Raw genomic sequence first — 23,651 nt, forward strand, 5'->3', positions numbered from 1 at the left:
ACAAAATAAAATCAACATGGCAACACATTCTAACAGATACTAATGGCATGATCCTGAATATATTGATCATGTGGTAGTTATGCTTGCTGTTTTATTTAGTATATCGAAAGATCCTGAATATAACAAAAATTCGGATGTAACAAGGAATTATGATCATATTATTTGATAAAAAAATCCTGAAAAAACTTTCTTTTACTTCGTAACATGGTTTGTATTGTAATATCATTGATATGTCCAGATATTTCGAAGTACTGAATTAAAACAGCAAGCATCACGTGCCACCGGATAAATCATACATGATCATGCCAACAGGATCAAGGGATAAACTTGGATATATGATACGGAACAATTACCGAGATGAGGGTTGCGATAAAATGAAGTGTCTTAAATTTTGATGTTGAAATTAAGGTTTTTTTTCCCTTAACAGTTGCTACACACCTATCTTCAAGAAGTGAAGATAGGAGAAAGATTTGTACTTTCACCTAATCCATAAAGAATTAGATGCCATTGGTAACAGCTTCATTTCAGTTTTTGTGGAAAAATTGTACATCTTAAGCTGTTATATTTGTCAGAAATACACATTGCCTGTGTTAATGATTAAATAGGCCTACTTCTGCAAGTTTTTTTTATGCATTAGTTTTGTTTGCGATATGTAAAGCAATTTGGTAGGTACCTACGAAAATCCTAACCTTAACCTCAATGAACTTAAGCATATTAACTGCAAATTGTACTTTCTAGGAATTAAAATTTACTTATAATTTGAAACGTAAGGTACTTTATCTCGGTTTTAAGCCATTGCAACTTCGTTTTAATGTTTTTCAAGTTTGCGTTTTTGTATAGCAACTAGGGCATTTCTGAATAAAAAAACGTTGAACTGCAATAGCATTGAGTGTCCTCTCTGTACTAGTACTTTATTTACTCTATGACTTGGCGTCTGAGCTTCCTAGTCATGTATGTTGTAAAGGGGAGGACGAAGAGAAAGCGATACCATATTGTCAAGGTCAGCGGCCAGGTTTGTACTAGCAGAACAGAAAACATTCGGCGCGTGACTTCCTACACTACGTAAGTCTGTATCCACGCCCGTGGGGCCCCCAGGGCGGTAAGGCCTTTTGGCTAAGAGCGCTGGGTTACCAAACCAACAGTGAGAAATCCTATGAATTGTACTCGTACTACATAAGTGTAACATTGTGTAAATTGCAGTGGTTGTGCTCGAATATTTGTACTCATCTGTCAGGAAAAGTTACAAACTATTATCTAAACCTGCAACATTTTACTTTGTCACATCAAATATACTTACGGTGTCTGCTAATTATTATGCTAACCAAAATTAATTTAAATGGTGTTAACTCAGTAACTAGCGAAAACCAGACACGATTTATTTTGGAAAACTAGGTCACTTATTATGTAAAATATATTTAAAACTATGCTTCTCAATTAATTGTGTCTCAAAGTTATTTTAAAAAAAAGTCTCACAAGAAAAGCAAACGACCAAAACATTACGTAGTTGTAGCTCTCCGCGCGAAAGCTATCTCACAGTTGATGACGCAGGAGCCAGTCTAGCCCTTATCGTTCTCTGGTTTCCGTACCTAAAACGTGCCATTTAGCGCTGGCTTAGTATGCCGATGTGAAGCTGGTGGAGGTTACAATGGATGTTTTAATGATATTTATCACCGGAGGTAATAATATGTGTCGTGTGCCATATGTAATTATTGAGGAGGGAGAAGGTCTATGTGAGCTGGGAGAATGTTAAAGGTGTGAAGATCTTGCGATGATAAAAGATACGTTCGTGAGTGGTGAAGAAGATCTTGAGAAAGAAGGCGTGGAATAATTGTGGAAATTTCATCTGTTGATTGAGGAAGATATTGCATACGTCATGGGGGATATATAAAACAATTATCCCGATCTATCGACTGTGAACCTGTGCTCGCAGATACTTGTGTGGACTGAGCTTATGATTGATAATATTGTAAGTGCTACGGAGCAGGAAATTGTGAGGGCATATGGTAATTCACTGTGGATGGTATTATATTAGAGATGGGAGATTATGTTTTGTGTGTTTTTTAATAAATTAATTGTTTTAAAATTATATTTTCTGTATTTAATTTAATTCTTTGTATTACTTTGCAAGACTTTTAATGTTACACTACTTTCACGTATGTGAAGTGTATATTGCAGAGATGGTAATGGCTAAAGCGAATTTTGTAACTGTGCCATAACTACTGTATCTAGTGATCAGATAAAATGTAAAACATAAAATTTTATGTATTGATATGGTCTTTTTCGTGGAGGGAAACGCATATAATACTCTACAAATATGAATAGTCGCATTGGTATGTATTGTAATATTATCATTAATGATTAGGAATATCTGTGTTTTTTCTTTCAATAAATACCTTACGAAAAATAAAATTTATGCATACACTTCAATATCTGCATCCATGCAGCTTTTAAATACGAATACCTAAACATGATCATGCTTAGAATATATATGAAAATATTTCTGGTCCTGAATGGTGCAAGGTGGCAGTATGAATGAAATAAAATTAAGTTATGGAAGAAGATATTTTAATATAAGTATTTTTAAAGCTCTTATTACTTTACTTTAACCATCAAGGCCGCAACGATGAGGCAGTTAATTTTTTTATGATAACATTTATCTCAGACTATACAAATAAATGTTTTATATGATTATGTATTTAAGAAAAAATGGTGGTCACAACCACCATCATTAACAAAATGGTTGAAGATTTTGTGGATTTTGTGGATATTTTAATAAATTGTAAGTATTTTTCGTCTATAAAGTCATAACAGCACTGGTAGGAAATAGAGAAACAACCTTATGTACATACATGAGGAAATGGAGACAAATGTACTTTAGGAACCAACACCAGAAAAAAAGATGGCGAAATCCAATATCTAAAATCAAAATGGCAATAAATACTAAAATTAAATCAAGATCTTCCAGTAGATGCAGGCGGTGCCAGCATAACGAAAAGTGCGACAAAAGGATTGGGGTTTTCAATTTGGTTGTCATCGTAGCGAAAAGTGCTACCCGCAGGAGTGGGGTGCTCGATGATGTCATTGTAACGAAAAGTTAAACTTACAGGATTGGGGACACTCGATGATGTCATCATAACGAAAGGTGCAACGCACAGGAGTAGGACTCTCGATGATGATGTCACTATGTTTTTTTTAAATTAAAACTTGATTATGTTTATTTTTGAATTTTAGAATTATGTCTATTTATTTACGTTAATGATTGTGAATTTTTAAGACGTGGGCGTGATGTCAAAATTTACAATGGTGGAATATTCTAGAAAACCAAAGGATGGAATTTTCTTGAAAGCCAAATTGTTTAATCCAATATGGCCACTGGGTACCAAATTCAAGGCAATCTAAGATGGCCGCCTGAAATGACGTAATTCAAGATGGCCGTCGGAAGTGAAATAATCCAAGATGGTAGCCAGAAGTTACGAAATCCAAGATGGCTGCCGCGTATCCCTGGATCCCGACTCATGATCTGGTACATCAGGACATAGAAAACCTGCCCACTTGCATGGAAATTACTGAAAAGGTATAGGTACATTACTAACTCCATATTATTCACTAACTTCAGTTGAGAAATGCGCAGGTTTATTGACCAGCTCATTAAAAAAAAAGTTACATAAAAACTTCATGACAAATGGCTGTTACAATAATATAATAATGCTGTTAATATAATAATATGAATTCATAAATATAATTTTATAAAGCCTAATATTTAAAATATAGCAAATGAATAGAGATGTATTACAATATTTCCTTTTACAATCCAATAAAGTTATAGTTAAAAAAAACTAAAAAAAATGCTTTTAGCGTTGAATGAACTAAAAAAGTAGTTAAATTAAAGTTTGTTGTCCAACAGCTAAATAACGGACCACAATTATTATGTATAGCTAAAAACGTGGGGTGCTTTTCCACGAGTGATAAAAATATGATTTGTAATATATTTTCCATCACTAATTTTAGGATAGGCCTATAGTCAATACGAAAACTTTAGAAAATTTTATGACATAGTCATTACGAAAATGAATACATGAACTTTATAACAATAATAAACTTAAAATTAGCAATGGGGTGCTTCAGGAGCGGAAATCTGTAGGATTCACAAGTCGTCCCGCGAAAATTTACGGGGGGAGGCACGCGGCCAAAGAATTTCGCACGCGGGGTTAACCACCACGACATATCTGGATGCGGTGCCTGTTTTTTATACACTGCCAATATTTTGGCTTACAATCATGCAAAATGAAGAAAACTTTAAAATATACAGGAAGTTTTTCATAAGACGTAGTTTTGACATGAAACACTTTTCACAGTCACGCTTTTGCAAGTGCAGCCCCGGGATCTACGCCCAGGGGGTACTTCAAATAATTTGTCTGAAATATTCTATCACTAATTTTAGCATGAAGTCATTACGAAAATTAAAGAAAGAGGACTCTACGCTTTTAGTTATACGGAGTTGTGGAGCATTATTTGGTTGTTGGACAAAAAACTTAAATTGTATTTATTTATTTTTTATTCATTCAACGATTAAAGTGTTTTTTTTTACTATAAGTTAATTTTAGTCTCAAAATGATATAAAAATATTAAATGTGAGTAATTGAAACAAATCAAAAATACAAAAATTGAGTGATTAAAGTATTTATTTGTTACAAAGAACTTAAAATTTGTCATTAATGTTCATCTAATCCAGTCATTTCAGCTAATGCGTCACCATTACACTGAACTTTTCTTGTTATCTTAGAGAAATCCAGTTCTTCTTCATGGAGACCATCCAGTGACTTGACGGACTAAGACTACATAAACCTGCCCGGCAGCAAAGAGACGTTATCCCAAACAAATAACCGCATAATCTACAGTGCAGCCTTGCATATTATGCACGGTAGATACCCAACTCAGCAGGTCTAAACTAAAGATTTTTCTTGGTAAAGCTCCCACATTTGCGCCGCAATTTTAACTACACTCAGTGACGTAATATTCCGTTTATTTCGTTAACAGCTTCATGAATTTTTATGCTGTTCGTTTTTCGAAGCCCCACGTGTGTTAGCCCAGGAAATGAAGGGAAAAAATGTATAAATGTCGGGAAAAATTAGAGACAAGCTGAACTTTTGGCAGGTGTTAGGACCCAAAAAGAGGTGTACTTTCCCAAAAGTCCCCACCCCTCCCCTCTGTGCTTCCCCCCCTACCCACCCTTAAACATCCGATTTGCAAGCATTTGGATTACCCTTCATATCTCCGTTGTTATTTATTGCAGTCAAACTTTCTATATATCGTTTTATTTCTTATATTATTATCTACAGTAAAGTTAAATATAGTTTTGTTCTAAGATTAGCAGTTAACTAGATATTAGCTTAGGAATGTCAAGTTTTACAATTTTATGTTAAGTTTGTTAAGAATATTAAAGTTTAAAATTTTAATTTGGGACAATTTCACGAAACACTTAAGATAAAAAGTGTAGAATGATTCTTTAGCTTTCCAACGGTATTAATTTTTAATATTTTGGATGAAGATAACATGAAGTAGAGGGCCGTAAGTAAACCAAGAACTCACCTCTCGCAACCCGGACTTAAAAGGAATCTACCGCACCCTATTCAAGCTCGCTCAGCTAGCCTTAAACGTTACTTGTAATTCTTCCTATTTATTCTAAATAAATTATATATACAATTTAAGTTCAGAATACAAAAACAAAGTTGGTTTAATTTTTATATTATTTTTGCCAGTTTTGGTTCGGGGGGGCTTCAACCCTAACCCACATAGGATCGTTCAATTATCCACCACCTATGGTCCCGCCGTGTTCCGGACTGGCAACAACCGGCAGCTGTGAACTAAAATACATGACTGCTTATTCACAGTGTGTAATAAAGAGCAATCAGTATAATCCACAGCATCACGGACCACCCACCCACCCACTTCAAGCTGTTGTGACATTTACTGAATTATTCACTTCTTTATGTGCATTTTTCACTTCCAAACTTTGATATTATTTACACATCATGCTATTTAATTTGTATAGAAAATCTCTACTTACAACAAAAGTACTTGAATGTATTTTACAAACAGATCTATTCATAACGTTTTAGACTCAACGCCTACATACATAATTATACGTCATCAATTGCATCTTCATCTTCATCTATGGCTGTTGCATTGTTACACGAAAGACCATTGCAGTGTTCACACATAGCTCAGCAATGTAAACCTGTCTTTCGACATCCACAATAGTTCCCACATGCAGATTTACATGAACATGACACTATGTGCAACAGATCGTTTGGTGCAAAAGGTTTAGATGTGGTTATTGGCTTACGTACGTTTCTCTCGCCTCCAGCTTCTCTTACACACTTATCCAAATTAATAAATGGAAGAGCCATGACATATGTTGAGTCACTTTTTCCCCTTCTGCTGTTAATGAGGTTCATGAAACCATTCCATCCTGGTTGGAAATTCATTCCAGAAAGCCAAATAGAGTTTAGAGTAAACATGGTTGCTACTGTGAAGTCTGAATTTTTCAGCTCAGCTTTTAATTCGTTGTAGTCTTTCACAGTAATGCTACTAAGTCCGTTGTGGGCTTTTTTCTTTGGATAAGATCGTATCCTAATGCATTCTGGATTAAATGTTCCAGAAGATTTCCTTGCAACCTTTACTTGAGTTTCAACACTAGAATCTGGGGTAATAAATAGTTTGGACCCCACCCATTGCATGAAACGTGTTCACGCCATCCAGTGTTCGAACATTGACATCAGCATTATCGAAATCATGCTGTATGAAAGCATCTTCATTGACATTTAGTGATCCTGAATTTATGAGAGTATTAATTTACACGGAAGCTTCGTAATTGGAATCACAAATAACCATAGAATATAGCATGTTGATAAGATGCTTAGATCCATATAAACGATGTAGTTTCAGAGCTAAGCCAATGTGAAGTGGTAACAAAAATGATCTGGGTCTTACAGCTGATATAATAGCATGGTTTATGACTACACATTTTTTGTCTACCATTTCAAACTCTGAAACGTTATTTTTTTCTTTTTCGTAACTCTTTGTGTGAAAGCTGCTAATGTATTTGGTATGAAATGTTCTCCTCCACATGTAATGTCATTGGTACCTGGATATGTTTCATGATCATATGCCTTCTTTTGAATATCTTCTTTAATGATGTCAGCTGCAGCCCATACAATCCTAAGTTTCACCGTTTCTAGGTTCCTATCTCTTTCTTTGTACCAGGTCTCAATAATTTAATGGACAGTATCAGACAAACAAACAATGTTCTTTCCACCTGAAACATTAGATACCATAATCCGTTCTTTAAAGTGTTCTAGAAGAAGATTTTTCAGGTGTTTGTCTGAATATGTATCATTTTTCCCTGAAATGCATGCCATTATATCTTGCAACTCTTGAATTGAATATTGGCATTCATCGTTTTGTTCAATGTAACTGCATACCATTAAAAAAGATTCTTTATCCGTCATCGGTCTGCCTACAAATCCTTCACTTAGGTTTGTCTTTGAAAAAGTGTCATGACAGTTTTTATGGTATCGTGCTTCTGGGGCTCCAAGGTCACTTACATTTAAAATGCGTGCTTTCACTTGATCTCCCCATTCATCGCTCCGATATTCACATCTCTGCAACGAACTATCTTTAATTTCTAATGTTTCTACCATACGAAATTTTTTCCTACGATACAAAGCAATCTTAGAATCGACAATTGCCTCTTCCCCACAAAAAAATGAAATCTTTTTTGTAGTCAAAATTATTTCCTACACTTCGCAAAACAGGCGATAATGTTGAAGGAATACATACAGCAGGACTTAGTGATGATGTAGTTGCAGCTTTAATACTTGATGGTCTCGTATAGTTATGCCTACACGATTTGTGTACTCGAACACTTTATTTTCCTTTCAAGTTCTCGTGGAGCCCATCCTTTCGTAGAATGCTTGCTTCTGTTATTGTCTTCAACCCTTTTGTAACAACAACAGTATCTCCTTCCGTATCTTTACCGCATAGAATACAAAGTAAACTTAAATGTTCCATTTCAATTTTGGTTAGTATGAATTATTGTTATAACATGGTAGGTAGATTCAATCCTGAAACATACGAAGACGTAATTACTCATCACTTAGAAAGTTGTTGATTTGCAATTGTCGAATAGTAAAAAGTTACCATAGACTGACAAATGCGCATTTTAATAGTATACTTATTTACTTAAAATGTAAGTTTCTGAAGAACCATAAAAACATTACGATAAATAGTCACGATGTTGAATTGAATCAGTTTATAATTACATTTTTTAAAATATTTTACTACAAATCTCACACAAATATGCAAAAAATATTTAAGTTATATGATCTATTAATTTCCTGAACTTCAAAAAACAGTGTATTGACACACACATCAATAGGCCTAACGGAGTTTGATATTTGTGTTGCAATAGAAATCACATTTACGTGACACAAATTTAAAAAGTAAGAAAACTGCAACAAAGCCGACATATAGTCTTCTGTGTAAAAATATTTCATAAGATGTCCTGGTGGATCTTAAGACGTGAAGCATCTACAATCGATGCTAATATGCGAATGAAGCAGGACCGGAGTGCTAGGGTGGAGGTTAGCACAAGGCTCCGAAGAAGGGGAAAAAAATCGACAGCCGAACATGCAGTGGTACAAATTTAAAAAAAAGGAGTGGTCCTATCCGGGAACCAACCCCAAATCGTCTTGGTAGGAGAACAGCACTATAACCACTGAATAGCAACAGCCCACGGGAAGAAGTGGTTTTTTATTATTAAAATATTACTTAGCTTTTGTTATTGAAAACATTCTTACCTTCTTAGATTTGCGAGAAGCTGTTGCAAAATTTCTTCAGTTATCAAAAATTAACATCGTACTTTCTAGTACTTCACGTTATTATGTGATGTAGAGTAAGCGGAAGTTTTAGAAAATAACGCACATACACGCTAGAACGTTACCGCACGCTTCAAAACCACTCCAAGAACTAGTCTCTGGAAGACGGGCTACTCAAGGCAGTAAACATGTCTTAAGAAATTGATGGTCGGGGGTGGTTAGGGACATACTCAACACGCCAGCTCCCTCGCTCTTGATAGTAAGCCTGTTGTTTAGCCTCCTGAGGCCACCCACTGCAGCACGCACCAAGGGTAGAACAAAATGCAGCGCCTTCCTCGCATAATCTAGTGTTATACACATGTTATCGTCATCCAAAATATGAAATATTAATACCGTTGGAAAGCTAAAGAATCATTCTACACTTTTTATCTTAAGTGTTTCGTGAAATTGTCCCAAATTAAAATTTTAAACTTAAATATTCTTAACAAACTTAACATAAAATTGTAAAAATTGACATTCCTCAGCTAATATCTAGTTAACTGATAATCTTAGAACAAAACTATACATAACTTTATTGTAGATAATAATATAAGGAATAAAACTATATAAAGAAAATTTGACTGCGATAAATAACAACGGAGATATGAATGGTAATCCAAATGATTGCAAATCGGATGTTTAAGGGTGGGTAGGAGGGGTAGCACAGAGGGGAGGGGTGGGAACTTTTGGGAAAATATACCTCTAGTTAGGTCCTAAAACTTGCGAAAATATCAGCTTGTCTCTAATTTTTACCGACATAAAACCTTCTTTTCCTGGGCTATGTCTCTGCCGTCCTCCAAGGTCCGGGCTAAATTTGGTACGAATAATTTAATTTGTAGATTCAAATATCGTAAACATTTTCGTCACAGAATAAATGGCAGAAATGATACAGCCACACTCCATGATGGCGCGCGCGCGAACTCGAGCCTGAGGCGCCTGAAGCGCGGCTCGCACATCACTCCCTCGCCCGACCTCGCACATCACTCCCTCGCCCGACCTCGCACATCACTCCCTCGCCCGACCTCGCACATCACTCCCTCGCCCGACCTCGCACATCACTCCCTCGCCCGACCTCGCACATCACTCCCTCGCCCAACCACGCACATCACTCCCTCGCCCGACCTCGCACATCACTCCCTCGCCCGACCTCACACATCACTCCCTCGCCCGACCTCGCACATCACTCCATCGCCCGACCTCGCACATCACTCCATCGCCCGACCTCGCACATCACTCCCTCGCCCGACCTCGCCGCCAGTGCGCCGAGCCATACACACGCGAGCGCATCAGCCAGGTCCGCCCCTCTTCACAATTTCCGAGTACAGTAAATGCCGCACTATAGAAAAGTTTTGAAACTCCCACTCCATAATTACATTATTTCTGCTCACTGTCAATTTTTATGTTACCGTCTCTGACGGACCACGTATAAAACACAAAATAAAATTAATACGTATATATTTAAATATCTGCCGCATACATTTATTAAATTACTATTTCCGGCCTATTAGAGCTGCCCGTGAAAGATATTATGAATTACAATTAAAATAAATAATAAAATGCCAATAATTAAAAGACCTAAAATATACTCCTATATTCATTGTGGCCTAGGCATAGGTTAAACTAAAATGTATTCCGGATCTTTCCCTGAAGATGTATCGAAAGGACACTGCTGTAGTTACTGATGCAAGGAGTTTACCATGCGAAAAATGCTGAACGTTATGAGAGGACTGAGTGTATTTTTGGCTCTTGCCAAAAATCATTTAGTTGCAGTCAGTGCCAGAATTCCTTTGGTAGAATAAATTTCTTGAATAAAGTAGCATTTTATGGGAAATTATATATATATATATATATATATATATATTGACATGAAATTCAAGTCGCCTTTGCGAAATTGTGAACTATAAAGAATGACCTGAAGCTGACATGATAGAACACCGTGATGAAGCATCTGAGACAGGCAACATCGAAGACTGTGATGAAGCATTGAAACTAAAACTTTGTAAATGTAGTGCTAAGAAGATGACAGCAGCAGAAAAGATTGATTACACATCGTGGGAAGATAAAAAACATATTAGTGGATCGTCTGAAACTGCTGCTGGCTTTGCTTAGGGCAGGAAAATATTAACACCTCAACTTAGTAACTAACATACTCAAAGAACTGAGGGAAGCAGACGACATACCATAATGACTTGTATTACCTGCATGAGTATAAAATTGAAAAAAAATATATATATTTTAAAAATTATTGTTTGAAATCTGGTCACCTAATTTCTTAGATTGAGTTCTCGCAATTAGGCTTCTATCTTAAGGATGTAAAATCTTCACTAATGGGTAACATAATGGTGAGTAATAATAAAGTCATTCCAGCAATCAGGGCCAGTTCGAACACAATGTTATTTAAATCAATTGGGACGAAATGCAATGTGAGCGATTTTGAGCAGTTTAAGCTAACTTCAGTTTGCGTAATAGTAGCCAGTTGGAGACATTGGATCAGTTGGAGCAAACAGAGCAGTTGGAGCTAATGTTAATAGTTGGAGCAATTGGAGCAGTGGGATAAATTGGGGCAATTGAAGCAGTTGTAGCATTTGGAACAGTTAGAGCAGTTGAAGATATTGTAGCCAGTTGGAGCAACTGCATTAGTTGGAGCAATTGAAGCAGTTGGAGCTATTGTAACTAGTTGGAAAAACTACATTAGTTGGAGCAATTGAAGCAGTTGGAGCTATTGTAAGTAGTTGGAGCAGTTGGAGCAACTGGAGCAGTAAGATCAATTGGAGCAGTTAGAGGAGTTGGAGCTATAGTAGCCATTTGGAGCTATTGAAATCAGTTGAAATAATTCGAGCAGTTGGAGAAATAAGAGCAGCTGGAGAATTTGGAGAAGTTGGAGCAGTAAGAGCAACTGGAGCTGTTTGAACTATTGTGCCAGTTAGAGCAATTGGGACAGTTGTAACCTTGTAGCCAGTTTGAGAAATTGAAGCAGTTGAAGCCAAGTGCTGTCGGAGCAACTGGAGCAGTTGGAGGTTTTGTAGCAGTGAGAGCAGTAATAGTAGTTGTAGCAATTCACGCAGTAGGAGCAATTGTAGCAGTTGAAGCTATTAAAGCCAGTTGGAGCAACGGTAGCAGTTGGAACAATTAGACCAGTATTAGTGAAACACAGAGCTGTTGGAGACAAAGACACTTGGAGTAGTTGGAGCTAATGGCGGTTTGAGGCACTGTATTCTACTGTATCGTGAGACTGATCTAATCATACTGAAAGGATCGTATACTACCGATGAGATCGTATCCTACCGAGTTGAAATATCGTCAAATGTGCTCCCTCTTTTAATGAGTTTTCCTAATGTGCTTCCTTCTTCAGCATGCTTCCTAATGTTGTAATTTTTTTATTTTCTTCCAAATGTCCTTACGTTTTGCCAAATGTGTGTTCATAGTGTGTATTTTTCGTTGATTGTGCATAGTCAAGTATTTAGTAATTACTGAATATTTTGTGTATCAAAAACTCTTGGTCCTGTTGTAAGCATCAGTAATATTTTAGGGATTCTTGGTGCTATAGAAGGCATAAATGAAGCTCAGTTAGTATATTTTACTGTAATAGATTAACTCCATAATGTAGATCTAACAGTTTGAAGACTCTTGTTTTTACGGCTAGAACTAGGACATAATTATTAAGTTAAATATGTAACAATTTTTATACGAAAGCCTCATGGTTCGGAGATTCTGGTTCTTCACATCTGGCATTGTACATCACGTGTTTAAAAACATCACCTTGTATCGAAAATAAAGCCGCTTGGTTACTGAATGTATGTGCCTCACCACCGAATGGACATGCTTGGCCCAACTACAAGTTGTGCCTAGACTCCGAAAATATTTTCTATCTAGCAACCGAATTGATCCTGTCATTAACTGGAAGTGCCTCGCCAACTAAATGTGCCTGGCCACCAATTGGATATGATTGGCTACCAACTGGACTTACCTGACCACTAATTGGAAAAATCTAACCACCAACTTGATGTCCTGGTCACAAACTGTAAGTGCCTGGCCGACAAATTTACTTGACCTGGCCACCGATTAATTGATAAATATTTTACCTGAAATAACATTTTTGAATCGTCCAGGGATCTATTCAAACACTGAAATCCATTGAATCAACATTACAATTAATTACTGGATTTTTTTATGATTTTTTGTTAGGTCCCGAACTTCTATATCAATAATTACAGAATTTTAAGATGGTGGCTCAAGACAGTCTAAAAGATGGCGGATGCTACTGTAATAAATTTTACAACTGCACTCCAACAGGGAAAAACAAACTAATAGGGCAGCAGCGCACTCTAGCAGATGTGTTCACAAACACTCCTAGTAGAAAGTATGAAATAAAAATAGTGGCTTACCCTCAAACAGTCATTGCTAAAATTTCTTCAAATAAGAAAAAATACAAGTTTAATACGTGCTTTATTTTGTATGGCTTATTTAATTCTCAGCCTGGTAAATGTCTAGATGGCCGTGCGGTCAAAAGCGAATGATTTTCAATCTAGAGGTCCAAGCTGTCATTGTTAAAATCAGTTAAAAATATTTTGGTATAAAAAATTAATTTAAATATGTCGTTAAGACAAATAACAACATTGGTATGTAATGAATCTTTGACCTTACATGCATGATATAGAGCGATGGTGGCGCAATCTATGTACAAACAGCAGATGCAATTATGGTTGTATCCAAGATGGCACCCTCCAACAGAACAGAAAAAAAATATTTTGCATGACTTTATCCAAAATGGCTACTTCCAGTGAACGAAAAAATGATGGGGGCTATGTTGTCAGAATCGAAAAAAAGGTGCTGTGAAGCAATCCAAGATTGTGTAAATGATATCAAATTTTATTAAGATGGAAAGTTCTACGGTAGCAAAAAGAGCAATGGTTGGGGAGTGGGATGCTAGATGCCAAGATGGCTTAATTAACTATGGTAGCTGAGGCCAAGGTCCCGGTATAAGGTCAAGATTAAGGTCTTTGGTCAAGGTCATTGGTCAAGGTTAAGGTCATTGTCTAGATAAAGGTCAATATGGCGACCATAACCAAGAGTGCAATGGTGACATCATCCATGACGGCTTGTCATGATGTCACAATCCAAGATGTTGAAAAACACCTCTACCCAATCCAACTTCACGAGAAACCCTGACCCCAAACATACAAACATATACTACTTTAATTATATGTAGGAACCTATATTAAAACTTTCCTCAAAATTGTATTTTAAAACTACTGTTCGAGTTTGCCCACCAAGAAACAATTTAAAAAACTGCCTTATTAAAAAAATTTTTGAAAGCTAGGTCGTGTTCAAGCAGGAGAACAAAATATACTTTTTAAATATTATTAAATCACAATTAATAAGAATTAAGTGTTAAAAAAGTGTCATTAATAGTATGAATGGCATTTTGAACTGGCCCACTAATTTTGATACACTCAAAATAGAGTAACCTATATTTAGGCAAACAACATAGCGAATACACTCACCATCTGCGCAACACAGAAGCAATGGCGAAAGTTGTGAAATGGAATCTCATTGTAGTTGTTATAGACCTCGAATAGGAAGTTCCTGAGCACAACAATGCTGATGTTGAATGTAACGAGGAAGCCGAGATCCAAGAACATCTGCTGCAGCAGTAACAGCACCTCCTCATCTTCCCACTGGTAGCAGTCAAACGATGGTTGGCGCAGAAGTTGTCGTACCTCCTGGGACACCGTCATGTCACTGCAACAGAGCGGAAAGTAACAGTATAAAACAATGATTTATTCTCAGATTTCTATGACCCACAAAACACTTCTTTTCCTACTACTTTCAGCAATGATAAACTGCTGGCGCCGAGTCAATGTACCTCCTGAGATAATTTCTCATAACTACAGCAGACCCATACTACCCCAACCCATTGCTCTCTCCTCACAGCTCACCAAGATCCACATAAGCACCACCTTGTACTCCCGCTGGCAGCAGTGGAAATACGAATGGCATATAAGTTAATGTATTTCAATAGCTATTGGAGGAGTGGCTGAATCTCCGTAGATATAATTAAATCACTGTTACAGAGCTAGGATGCACCACACGTTAAAATCCTTTCTTTCGCCATACATCACCATGAGATATTTTAGATTTTATTTGTTTTTTCTCAGGAAAAAATCAAAGAAAGGCTGGTGCATGATTTGCTGTAAATTCTGTCATACTGTCCTATTATTTAAAGAGATCCATATATCACCTCACACTGAATTACACAGCTTACTAATCATAGCTCACCGTGATATACAACACCATCTCGTGCTACCACTGACAGCAGTTACAAGTCGGTTGGCACAGAAATTATTGTACTTCTTGAGACATCGTCATGTAACAGCATTGAATACCACACTTCAAAAATTTTAGAATTTGCTTTGTTGTAAAATCATTTACAAGCACTCCGACCATTTATATTTTAAATAAAATAATTAATTTTACTGATCAAATTTTCTAATGATAAAAAACAAAACATTTTAGTCGTTATTGAATTTAAACACCTGTAACTAGTACACAAACAAATCTTCATTTCAGCCCATTCAACGATTGTAGCTACTACCATAAAAGACATGAGAAAATGATCGTGTAAAAAGCCCAATATGCAAAATGCTAAGTTATGATAGATGTGTTATATCGTTTATGCGAAGAGAGAGAGAGAGAGAGAGAGAGCGACTTGCAAAGCCATGCTGGCTTACCTGATAGATGACAGTGTGAGTGTGCTGAATTATGGAAATTATCTTCAAAGTTTTAAATGGGGAAACTATTTAAAAACCTTTTAAACATACAAATGCTAATTTAGAGATGAACAAAATTTTAAGTAAACACATTTAAATGAAATTATCGCAAAAATAGAATAATATTCTAAAAAAAAAAAGTCCAGGTTTTTTTTAATTACGTAATATGACACGAGCATGGGTAAGAACGGGGTGGTAGATATACGTAATTATAAAAAACATATAAAACTAGTAGAAATTCAGAAAAAAGTTCGCTCCATATTTATTTAGTTTTAAGTGATTCTAAATGTTTAACTATAATTTTCATTTATTGTGTCCTTTTCTTAACCTAATTCACAAAATTAACACACTAGGAAAACCTCGTCATCTTCGCTATCTATTCCCGCACAGGAACTGCGTGACCATTTTAGCACATGGAACAAGCGACCCAACCTTCAACTGACTGAGTAAAATTCACCACGATATAAACGTCGTCAGAACAATCCTCTCGTTAGTTTCGGGTACTCTCATCAGCTCCTACTTTTTCTGTTTATTTTTAGAAACTTTCTTTAATTATATATTTACATTATTTATAATATTATCCTTATTAAATATACTTTTCTTATTCTTTCTTGCTTAAAAAAATATTTTCCTATTTTTCTTTAATAACAGGTTCTAAACCTTTTACTATAGGGAATCTGAAAGACAGCGGTTTAGCCCGTCTTCCTTTTTGTCATTTTTGTGCTTTATTTAAATTTTGGATTAGGCATTAGAAATGTAGGTGCTGAAATGAAGAGGCTCTGGTGCCAGTTGCCATCCAAGAGAATCCACGAGTGGCACAAGTCGCCTCATTCAATCGGACATTCTTTGCCGGCATGTCATCATTCGAACTGGCTAAAACCTCGCCAGTTTTATCATCCAACCTGAAAGGTTAAACTGGTGTGCTAGACGAAGGCAATTCCACATTTTCAGCTCCAGATATGATCCCCTTTTCAGTTGAAGGCCCTACAAAGTCCAATGTCAGTTTGTGCCACTTTGAGGTATTTCATTGCCCTTTTTTTAAATATTTTTGACATTTAAATTATTATTTGAGATTTATTTAAGGTAATTTTTAGTTTGAATACATTTATATAGTTTTCTCAAGCCTTTCGGCTCGGCATATTCAGCATCCTGTCGCCAACCGGCAGTGTTCTTGAATTATTTTTAGTGCTGTTCACAGCATTTCCTTTATCTCGTGAGAAAGCGAATCACGCCACTTTAACACCCTCTCCCCACCTTCCTTCCAGCGCGGTGTTTTGCTCGCGCAAAAATCTTTCCCCGTGCCGTGGCCCTAAATCCTTTTCGCAACTCGGCAGCGTCCTGGCCTGCACACTTTTAGCCTTCCGTGGACTACTTCTTGTAAAGTTTGATTTATCCCCCTCTCTTACCAGCCGTGACTTGTCGCACTACTTGCCGCTCCCTGCGCACTAATACACAGGATGCTCCTGTGTGACATCCTCTCTTTGGCATGTCATGACGACACGCATTCTCTAACCACTTTTGGTAAGTTCGCCCTACGTTTCTTTTATTGTAACAACCTTGTGTCAGTTTGTTTCATTTTATTTTATGCTAATTCGCTGCATTATTTGTTTTACAGTGGGTTAGACGTTTCCACGTTTCTACTGCTTCTACTATTTCAACCAATGGCTTCTCCAGTTACCTTAATTTTGAAGGTTACCCACAAAATTCGCCTTTAGTCCTGTGGATTCCTCCTCATTACGCTACTTCCTGCAATTTTGCTGAGCTCCAATGTTAAAGGCAAACAACTACTTTTATTTCTTTTAATTTATTAACAAAGCACTGAAAACTTTGGGATTTATTACAGTTTAAAAATTATAATTGGTAAATATATGTTCTTATAAGTACATTATGCACAAAGGGACCTTTCTTTTTAATCAACCCACATGATAATGTTTATTAATTACATTTATCTCATATGAAAACCAAGATAAGAGAACAGCAAAATAAATAGTACATTGTATAAAAAATTGATTTTTTAATACTTTATTTAGTAGAAAATTCTGGTGATTATAAAGAATCTGATCCACTTATTAGTAAGTTAGGTTTTTTAACGGATCTCTCAACCTCTGTATTATATATGCTTATATCAACTCAGCACGCATCCATTATTAAATAATTTTTTATAACCGAGGGACCGTTATAATAAGTTATGTCTACTGAGAGAAAATTGGCATCGGTGAAAATGAATGGGTCAGTTGGGCATATTCCTGTAGCTTTTTAACAAGTAATTGAAGTTTTTATTATTTCGCTTCTTACTGAAGCTTAGAATGATCGTATAAACAAAGAACGTAACTCCGTCAGAGCAAACTTCAGCCTACTGAGGAGTTAAACAATGACATATTGAACTGAGTATTACACATAAGGCAGGTACGTCGTTTCGCTCATTATGATAGGAGCACCAGATAAACAGTAAATATTTTTACCTAGAAAAAAGGATGAATTTATGAAGCACAACAATATAAATTTATTTATATAATTTTTTTAACAACTTGATAATCAATCATTCACAAAGATGATTACAATAATTTATATTACCAATATAAATTGAACAAGGCTTGGTTTAACAATTTAGCGTGCAGGCTAGCTGTTAATGTACGCACCATCAGTAAAATACCGTAACAAGTACAGTCAAATACAAACATGACATATAATTAATCTGAACGTGAGGCTATCATAAAGTATAAACAAGATCTTATTGGGTGTGCCGCAGAGAAACCAAACCGAAAGACGATCATTGACGGATTCTTGAAATACATAAATGCAAAAAATACTTCAATGAAGCCGAATTTTGAACGTGGCGAAAGAAAGAGAATTTATAAAAAAAGGTGAACACGAACAAAATTTAATCTACATGCCACTTAAAGACAACTAACACGTTTACTCCCCCAGTACTCACTTGTTTATGATCGTCTCCACAGCACTCCGGATAGCTTACTGTCGGCCTCAAAAACTAAACGCACAGGAACGAGCTGAGTTAAAAACAGAATATATAAGGTGTAAAGAAGAAATACATCCGCAGAAGGATAATAGTTCCTGAAGGTGATGGGGAGGGGAGCACGCGCACTACCAGACAGTATCAAGGGGAGTTAGGAGGCACAAAAAAGGTGGGAAGGGAGAAAGGAGGGGAAGGGAAGTGATACTCGCTAGCAAAGAATCATCCCTACGAGAACGGAAATAAAAACGTAGCTTATGCGGTATACTGCATTACAAAAGATGATCCAAAAAGCTTTCAAATTTGAAAGAGACTGATGACTTTCCCTGGGTTGTTTCCTAGCCATTTAAAAAGCTCATCGCTTAAATCCAAACTTAAAGGCTTCATACAATAAATATCAAGTGGCTGAAGTCTCTCCTTCGCGTAGTCTATAACTTCAAAGTTGAGTGTGTCTTGAGAGTCCATTTAATGTAGGATTAAACCTGGAAGTCTTTTGATGCGGTATAAAATTCCACAAATGTTCGAAACTATACAAGAAATCTATCAGCAGTTATCCATCAAGTACTGTGCACATCAGCCCAACTTCCTGGTGGCAATCCCTACTCAAATTATTCCTGCTTATTCATTTGCGGAAAAATGAGCATTGGTGGTATGTAAGCTCCGCTTGCCGACGTACAAATACAGCAGGTTACAGTTTCGCCACTTTTTATGGAAGTTAACGATCCGACTAAACTTTTCCCCTTGCAAGCTACGATTTTTGATTGATTTTTTTTAGGGTTCAATGAAAAGCCTTTTTCATTGCAATTAGATATTTTAAAATTTTGAAATTATCGAGTAAATTCGTAGGCAGTGAAATAAAACTATCTACACCTACTTCATTTTAGCCCTTGGCTCTTGAACCAGTTGTTGCTTCGGGTTTGCGAACCCATAAAGCAGGATGTCTCTTAAGGAATCCATTTAAATCTATAACCAATGTCATTTATTACAGCCGCCTGTTAAGCTAAACTTCGCAAGACTTTCATTGTTAGAACGAATAAGCTAGCATCCATAGATTTAAGTTTTTAACGAGATAAAGTATCTGCTTTTCCATTACTACGTTTTTAAATTTTCCAGCCATTTATTTTTCTTTTTTTAAGTATCTTTATAATAAAAAAGGTAGAACATCAAAAATCTAGATTGAGCAGAAGTAACCTCCTCGACAGCGTTGTTTATTGCCTCAGTAGAAAATTGTTCCCTGTTTGTTTATAGTCTTGAAACATCTGATATCAAAAGAAAAAAAGTCTAACTAAATATATCTCTTATTTAAAAAACAACTCGGGACAGAATGGGATTCTTCTCCATTCCACCTTACCATTCCGGCTCAAGGACACGATTCAGGTTAGAGAGGTAAAGTCACTCGAGAAAGATACGTAAACAAACTTTTAACTACACGAAACAAAAGACTATAAAAAGTACTTCAAAATTGTACTAAGTATAGTTGTAATGCAAACAAGTATGTTTACCTTAAATACGTTACAAAATCATCAGAAGTTACAGTATAGGAGCAAAACATCACACTACGATAACTTCATGTAACAACATTCAAGAAAGGGTGCTGAAGGTCTAAGAAAAACCGAAGATTGTGAAATTCACATCTCCATAAAAATAATATATTTAAGTCAATTTCTAGCAGTTGCGGATCCAGAGGGGGGCTAAGGGGCTCAAGCCCCCCCCCCCCCCCCCAAAAGCATCTGGGTCCATTATTGTTTTAGTGTTTGCCTTGATAAAGCATAGCCTCAGCTGGGTCAAGCCCCTCCCAAACCAAAATCCTGGATGCCCCACTGATTTCTAGTATAATACCTTAAACTATAGAAAAATAACGGACACTAAACAAGGGTGCTCGAAAACGTAATAAAGCTTCTATGTCAAATATGTCAAAATCTTCTAATAATCTAGAATTCTGGATTAAGATTGAAGTGTGCAGATTGGTGATTATGCTGACAGTTGCGATGATGACGATAATGATTACGAGGCTGGTGATAAAGCGGTACATTTCTGTGGTTTCCAGAAAATTGCACTAAACTTGGAAGAAAATGATAGCAGAAAAAGATTGTTTACGTACCAGGGACGATTTAATAGTATTAATTAATAAGCTAAGTCTTTTGATAATTTTTATATGTGCATGAAACCGTTCCCACAAAAGATGTCCTAGAGAATTAAAGTACGTACTTGGAGAACAAGGAATAAAAGAATACATAATTATGTTCAAAATATTTTTAATAGTGCAACTATTACTTGTGCTTTAAATAATTGCATTAATCGTTTAATTAATTTTAGTTTCCAAACGTAAAAATATTTAATTTTCCCTAAGTAGTAGGCTAGTATTGAAATGGGGGTCCGGGGACAGTCTTCAAGGCTTTGAGCCGGAGAAGCTGGACGCCATCTTTGATTGTGATGTCATGGCGGCTATCTTGGACTCAAAAAGACTCAGAAATGACTCAAATTGCCTCAAAAATTTTAAAAAGTCCCTATTTCGGGGGAAAAATTCCCGTTTTGAGAGGAAATTCCACGCTTTATTCCTCGAAAATTTAAAAAATTCTGTATTCAAAAAACTTCAAAAGATTTATGCCTTAGAAAGAAAACAAATTCTTAAAAATGGCTTAAGACTCCTACAAGCAAGCCGCCATACTTATTGGATGAAATGACCTTGACCTTGATCATCAAATTCAAGTTCTTTACTTATTGACCTATAAATTTGAAAGAAATTCCAAAAAATTATTTAAAAAAATTATTACAGTAAAAGTTTACTCACTTAATAGAATTTAGTCATCGATACGATTCCCGGCAAGCGAAAACATGTAATTTATTAATATACTAGCAGACCCGACAGACGTTGTCCTGTACACACGTCGTTAATTCGAAAATTTCAAACATTCTTCAATAAGCTGTAACAATCTGGACTGTTTTGATGAAAATTATTATTCAAGAGTTATTTTAATATCTAACTTCATTACATGTACACTTATACAAATTCGACCCATCGGTAGCATGTGAGTATATACTGTGTGTGTAAGTATGCATATACTGTATGAGTGAAGTGAAATGTAGAAGCTGTGTTAACTAAAAAGATGCATCTATTACCACACTCCACGGATGAAATTTGTAGACTGGATAATAGCAGCCACTGTCTATGATTATTGACACGGATATTTCTAGGCGTCACCGAAAATTTTAAGTGAATGAAATGACTGATTACAGGTTGGGATATTTTCCGTGGAGTGTGGCAATAACAGCATCGTAAATACAAACTTTAACTTGTTTTAAGTAAAGGTAAACAATCTTATAATGAAACTATTTTATAACATTTATTCATTAATTTACAAAAAATTAATTTATCTTAATGCTATTGGATGTACAATATTTTTAGTTAATCCTTGAGGTGTATAAACAAACAAATTTGATGGTTTTCCAACTCTGGAACACGCAACATATAATTGACCGTGAGAAAAACACGGATTTTCTAAATCTAAGCCACAAATTGTCATGGTTTGGCCTTGTGACTTATTTATAGTCATAGCATATGCCAAGCGGATTGGAAATTGTAAACGTTTGAATGGTATAAGCGAATCTGAAGGAATCATTGGGATCCGTGGTAGAAGTACAACCTCACCTTGAAATTTTCCACTCAAAATAGTAGCTTCAAGAATGTTGCCCATGATTTTTTTTATAACTAATCGCGTCCCATTACATAATTTCGGAGCATTCAAATTTCGAAGCAAAATTATAGGTGAACCAACCTTCAGTCGCAAATTATGTGGTGGCATTCATGGTAAATCTAATGAATTTAAAAATTCTACAGGATAGTTAACAACTTCATCAGGATCAACAACAATGTCGATCGATTTAAACGTAGTTTCATTACCAGGCAGTAATTGCTGTATTTTGAAATTGATGGCATCAACATCTAAATTTTTCGCAGCTAAAATTGCTCGCTCTCGTAGCCATCCATGATTAGTACAATTATTTCTCAAATCTGGAAAGATATTGTTTATTAACTCATCTTTGGTAACCACCATGTTGCAAAAATTCTCTGGAAGTCGAATATATTGTGTATCTTCATACAATTCAATTTTACCATTGCCAATATCCAAAAATTGTTCAGAGAATCTTGACGCTAATGGATAATTTTGAAGTTGAACGCGCATATTAATAGTAATGCATAATTTGCTGACACTTCGCCATAGATAAGATTCTTTTAAACATGCGTTTATTTCGTCTGCATATGTCGCGCGTGGAATGACTGGTAATGTTTGTCTGAAATCACCAGACAGCAACAATAGAGCAACACCGAAAAGCCTAGTATTATCCTTGATATCTTTCAGGGACCTGTCGAGAGCTTCAAGAGAATGCTTGTGTCCCATGGTACATTCATCACAGATAAAAATTTTGCATTTTCTCAAAACTTGAGCCATGCCTGAATGCTTCTTTATGTTACACATTGCTTCGGGATTTGTGTGAACATTCAAAGGTAATTTAAGCGCTGAATGCGCCGTCCGTCCACCATCAAGTAACGTTGCTGCGATTCCTGATGAAGCAATTGCCAATGCAATATTATTTTGTGATCGGATGCGCGCAAGTATCAATGAAATGAGGAATGTTTTACCAGTACCACCTGGTGCATCCAAAAAAAAGAATCCACCTTGTTGCGCTGCAATTGATACATTAATTTGATCATATACATTTCGTTGCTCAGCAGTGAGCAATTGTTCATTATTGGCAACAAAAGTAGCCAAAGAAGTTCTATCGAAGTGGTGTTCCCGTTGAACATCGCTGTTGATGGTATCTACAGCTGGGCGGTTCGGCGCTGGCATGCCGAAATGGATGAGCGGCTTATTCGAAATAAGAATACAAATATGCTCAATAATTATTAATGACTCATTATATATTTCTGCGGAGAATTCGATATTTTGATTTTGATTAGTAATTCTAATCCGATGTAAAATATCCTCACTC

The 23,651-nt window shown here is 36.1% G+C and overlaps 1 protein-coding gene across 1 annotated transcript in view; it reads right to left on the reverse strand.

Annotated features, from left to right (window-relative positions):
* The window catches only part of LOC134531584 (uncharacterized), a 916,155-nt gene that overhangs the window by 433,446 nt on the left and 459,058 nt on the right, over window positions 1-23,651 (reverse strand). Inside the window, exon 8 of the mRNA XM_063367300.1 lies at window positions 14,423-14,660. Within this exon, the coding sequence (XP_063223370.1) occupies window positions 14,423-14,660 (238 nt within the window). The remainder of the gene's footprint in view (window positions 1-14,422; window positions 14,661-23,651) is intronic.

Source organism: Bacillus rossius, chromosome 5, assembly GCF_032445375.1.
Source record: "Bacillus rossius redtenbacheri isolate Brsri chromosome 5, Brsri_v3, whole genome shotgun sequence".
NCBI lineage: Eukaryota > Metazoa > Arthropoda > Insecta > Phasmatodea > Bacillidae > Bacillus > Bacillus rossius.